The sequence below is a fragment of the Brienomyrus brachyistius genome, chromosome 23 (assembly GCF_023856365.1).
Source record: "Brienomyrus brachyistius isolate T26 chromosome 23, BBRACH_0.4, whole genome shotgun sequence".
In the NCBI taxonomy this organism is placed as follows: Eukaryota; Metazoa; Chordata; class Actinopteri; order Osteoglossiformes; family Mormyridae; genus Brienomyrus; species Brienomyrus brachyistius.
This window is the reverse complement of record NC_064555.1, coordinates 2,942,904-2,948,020: the sequence shown is the minus strand read 5'-3', so window position 1 is coordinate 2,948,020 and position 5,117 is coordinate 2,942,904. Positions and strand designations below refer to the sequence as shown.

At 41.4% G+C, this 5,117-nt stretch overlaps 1 protein-coding gene across 3 annotated transcripts; it reads left to right on the top strand.

Moving 5' to 3' along the window:
- The first annotated feature begins 1,025 nt into the window (after positions 1-1,025).
- sp8a (sp8 transcription factor a) lies at positions 1,026-4,313 on the top strand. 3 transcript variants are annotated; one of them, XM_048994399.1, is made up of 3 exons: positions 1,074-1,156; positions 1,458-1,537; positions 1,674-4,313. In XM_048994399.1, exon 3 carries the CDS (start codon positions 1,707-1,709, stop codon positions 3,036-3,038), a length of 1,332 nt encoding a protein of 443 aa, XP_048850356.1. In that variant the 5' UTR covers positions 1,074-1,156; positions 1,458-1,537; positions 1,674-1,706; the 3' UTR covers positions 3,039-4,313. The 3 variants fall into 3 exon arrangements, with proteins under 3 accessions (XP_048850355.1, XP_048850356.1, XP_048850358.1); XM_048994398.1 differs by lacking the exon at positions 1,458-1,537 and having other exon boundaries at positions 1,026-1,156; XM_048994401.1 differs by lacking the exons at positions 1,074-1,156; positions 1,458-1,537 and adding an exon at positions 1,263-1,457.
- The last annotated feature ends 804 nt before the right edge of the window (positions 4,314-5,117 follow it).

Genomic DNA, 5,117 nt, shown 5'->3' with positions numbered 1-5,117 from the left:
GTCACGCCTTCCCAACATTCCCAACGGCGCGCGCGAATAAACACTACATTCATTTACCGAAACGCAAGCATCATATTGACAGCAAGTCAGTCATTGGCCTAACGCTCAGCGCAAGCTAGGAAGAGAAGTATCTTCGGACAGAAAATTTGCGTGTTGCATGTAGTTTGGCAGACTTTCACGCACACAGCTTTTTGAACTAAATAAATCTTCTGTGACAGTAATTAATTTCGTCTTCCGAAACCAACTATATTGTAAGAAATAAAGAAAAATAGAATATGCTCTGTCGTTAATGAAAGCCACAAGGAACTTAATTGAATAAAATTACTGTAAAATGCGCTTAACACAGGCTAATACGAGCTTAGTTCTTAGAACAATACACTCCATTGTGTGCCGTCTAATTGTTGTTTTATGAACTCCTTAAAGAAAAAAGTAGCCATTTAATGTTGAAGATGAAAAAAAGCATACTGTAGAGGAAAAATGTTCGCAATATTTGAGTCGACAGCACCTTAGGGGTAGCATCGAAACTAGTGCACTATGACCCATCAATTACAAACTAGGCCGCGCTTCCCTGTTAACCGATGACATGTATTTTGATTAATTAAATAAGTCAAACAGTGTGGTCGGTCGATAAATTTAATAACATATTTATGTGTCAATAAAACTGAAACAGAACAATGACATTTTGCTAAGTTAAATACGACTTTGTAGTTTTTTTTACATTTACTTAAAATTTGCGTGTCATGGGCGTATAGTTTTTTAAAAGACTGATTCCAGCGCTACTGCCGATGATCATCTAAATAAAGAGCAAGACATATCATCGCTATAAACTTTGTTGTTGTTTTTCGCTTAAAAATGTTCTAAGTTTACCTTCTCCCCTTTCTCCGAGGAAGGGACCAGTGGAGGGGGAGGGAAGCTTGTCTGAAGCGGTCTATTGATGACCTCACGCTAGAATGTGTCATATAGTAGAGATGCTGACATTCTGATTGGTCGCCCGTGTCCCAGCGGTACTTCAAAGCTGAAGAGGACCTACAATTGTGGCGGAATGGGCGGAACAGATCATTGTATAGCAGACCTCTAAAAAAGAGTGCTCCCATTTATAAATATAAAAAGATCTTCAAAAGAGGGCACTTTTGTGATGGCAACTTCACTTCTAGGGGTGAGTCTAAGGCTTTTCTTGCTAGTTTAATTAGTTCTTTTATTGTTCGCGCGGAGGGGATTAAAATGCCTTCACCCAGAGCAGGGAAGTCAGTTTGTTGATAATGTTTAAGCAAGTTGGTCAAATAGAACGAGTCTAAGTTTGCAACTTTTAAGGTGAAGGAACGGGAGTGATTTTTTCCCTTCCTCTGTACACCAGTCTGCCCTAGTCCGTCGATATGCTTAATGTTAGGTTTTTTTTAGGATTTTAAGTATTCGTCTTGTTTTTATGCTCGTGATTTCCTGCTCATCTCGATCTACAGGTATGTTACCTATATGACTGTTGCAAAGCGAGACGACTGCATTTACTTACGAAACAAAACGACGAAGCACGACGACTCACGTAAATCTGCGCTTAGTTACACTTAGACATTGGCATATGTATGACACTGTTGTTTAACCGTAACCATTAAACGCTTATAAATGAAGCCTTCTTATCTGTTTATTCAGTTCTTCTGTTTCGTTTTACTTCCGTCTAGGAAGAGCCAAGGTTGGGATCGACCCCTTTAGCCATGTTAGCTGCTACCTGTAACAAGATTGGGAGTCCAAGCCCTTCGCCTACTTCGATTTCGGACAGTTCCGCGTCTTTTGGGAAAGGTTTTCATCCGTGGAAAAGAGCAGCGTCCAGCAGCTGTAATCTTGGATCCAGCCTCTCAACTTTTGGCGTGTCTGGGACTTCCAGGAACGGAGCCGGGCTGGGAGACTCGTTCAGTGGGAACAGCTCGACTGGATCCAGTGCATTTTCGCTGACCTCCAGTAACTCTTCAAATTCGCCCTTTGGGAACGAATATTCAGTTTTTCCAGCGTCTGTCTCAAACACCTCTCAAGAACCGAGTCACCAGCCGGTGTTTATCTCGAAGGTGCACACATCTGTCGACAGTCTGCAGGGTATCTATCCAAGGATGAGCGTTGCGCATCCGTACGAGTCGTGGTTTAAGTCGCCACATCCAGGCATTGCTGCCGGGGATGTCGGCACCAGCGGCGCCTCGGCGTGGTGGGACATGGGTGCCGGGTGGATTGACGTTCAAAATCCCAACGGAGCTGCGCTACAGACGTCTTTGCACTCTGGAGGACTTCAGACGTCCTTGCATTCCCCGTTGGGAGGCTACAGCTCTGACTATTCCGGGTTAAGTCATTCTGCCTTTAGTACTAGCGCTTCGCCCCATTTGTTGACCACCAGTCAGCACCTGATGGATGGATTCAAGCCGGTGCTGCCCGCTTCTTACCCGGACCCCAGTCCATCTCCTTTAACGGGGGCTGGAGGGGCCATGTTGACCGCGGGTCCCAGCGCTCCCCTTGCAGGATCTCCCAGGTCCTCCGCACGGCGATACTCGGGTAGAGCTACCTGCGACTGTCCCAACTGCCAGGAAGCGGAGAGACTCGGACCGGCGGGAGCGAGCCTGCGGAGGAAAGGGCTGCACAGCTGTCACATTCCAGGGTGTGGGAAAGTTTACGGAAAAACATCACACTTAAAGGCGCATTTGCGGTGGCACACTGGAGAGAGACCATTCGTGTGCAACTGGTTGTTCTGTGGGAAAAGATTCACCAGGTCCGACGAGCTTCAGCGACACCTGCGCACTCATACCGGCGAAAAGAGGTTTGCTTGTCCGGTGTGTAATAAGCGCTTCATGCGCAGCGACCACCTCAGTAAACACGTTAAAACTCACACCGCTGGAGGCTCTGCGGAATCGGGTTCTGGGGGCAGCGGAGGGAAAAAGGGCAGCGACACCGACAGCGAGCACAGCGCCCCTGCCAGCCCTTCGTGTCATTCGCCTGACATGATGCATCCTGCAGAGTCTGTTCAAAACGGCGGACTGGGCTGCCCGAGTAATTCTATAGAATGAGAAGTGAAAGAAGACTATAAACTTGTAAAAACAAACGTGTACGTGTGTTTCGTAAAGTAATTATATTTACGTTCAACGTGCTTGGCGAAATTACACGATTTTGTGGGGCAGCTTTTTGAACTGATCAAAACGGCTGGAAAACGTCCATTCTTTTGAATGCTTTAATTCACTGCAAAATGTGAAATCACTATGATGTGTTTTCAGAATTAAACCTGTGGTTTTCACATGGTTTGAAAACCAAGAATATCGTCAACTGGGGCCAACTTCCCATATAGGCCTATGCAAACTTGCCAACACTTACGTCCCAAAAATGTCAATAATGAATATGATACTGGCGTTAATGGCGATTAGGAAACTTCTGGTTGTAACAACAATCACTAGTGTTCTTAATCTGCTGGTTCTTTGCAATTTAGTTTACTTTTAAAAGTACGGTTTCGAGAATTGTAGGCGTGTGTGAGATGAGCGTTTTAAACGGTTAAGTCCGGTACGTCAAAACAGATAGTAAAACACTGTATTTATGATTAATTAGCGTGTTTCTCGGCAGTTCAATTATTTTCACATTTTCCATTTGGTGTCTACCTTTGAAAACCAAACTCTGGCACTTTATTCTCCAGCTCCGCTGTAGGGTAACATTATCGGACTTTGCCTGTGGCGAATTAATCTGAATTTTAAATGAGGTAATCGTTTCAGTTTCTGTAAAGTCTTGGTGTTGCCGCTTAGGCCTAATTTGTAGAATATATGTGCTACGTGTTTTGCTTTTTATAGAGGCAGATATCATATCAACGGGAGGGCGTCTTCTTTTAACAGAACCACCCTAAGACATGTCGTATTTATTATCAGATCATTCCGGCATAATGCACGATGTTGCTGAAGATTTGATAACTGGAAGATATTATTATTATCATTATTATTAAACGTCAATATGTTTAATATGGGTTTGCCCGGGAGACTAATTTTGTACAGTATTTCAGTGTGAATTGATTTTAATATCTGGAAATATATGGGCGAAGTCTACGTCTTACTTTCTTCTTCTGTTGAGAACAAAATGAAATTGTATATTGCTGTCGGAGTTCTATTTATCCACGAGTTGGACTTGTATCTTAAAGTCTATCAGAGTCGCACTTTGAATTTATATTTAAAGATTTTAGATTGGGATTCTTTTAAGTGTTAAATCACGGATTAATTTAATTACGCATGTACGTGTTTCGGATATACCGTTTAGCGAAGAAACTGACTTTCAGATGGAAACCTGGCAATAAAGTCAGAATGAATTGACTCGAACTGTTTTGTTTTTCAAGGTGACACGCGATACTTCTTAAGTAACACTTTTGCCAATTGAGAAACCAGTGAAATCGCGAACGAAATAAACGGTTTATTTATTATTATTGTGAGTAATATTTGAATTGAAACAAAATATCAGATGTAGTAATGTAGTGTGTATCGTCATTATCATAATATTTATTATTTCTGTAGATTATAATAACATATTCAAGCATTCAAATTGTATGTGACGCAAACCTATGATTGTATTGTAGCTGATAATATCAAATATTAAATATTAAATAATAAAGTTTATTTTCACAGACAGCTGGAACGTTAAAGAGTTTTAAAAGAGTAGGGCGATACTCTTAGACTTTTAAAGACGCAAAAATACGTGCTTATGAAGTCAATTCGGCGATGTGCAGTTAATTAAAGTTAAGTGAGCCCATCAAATATGTTAAGAAAAACAAAGTTAAATACATAAACAAAACGTTACCAGCGGGAAAACATTTCTAAAACACTTTTATTTTATTCGGAATAATTTTCCAGCTAAACGGCACATTTTCAGACTACAGTGCAAATTAATCTAATTAGACACCGTGAGACAAAAATCCAAAGCAAAACGAAATTAATCTGTAAAAAGACTGTATATCGGACCCGTTATAGAGAACGATTTAATTGTGAATAAGGCTAAAAGCAAACGCAACCGGCGATTATTTACGTACTACATAAACCTATTATAAAGTATTAATAAATAACATTTGTTATATAGCGCACATTTGTGCACTGTGTGACTACACTATGCGTCTTCATCAAAAT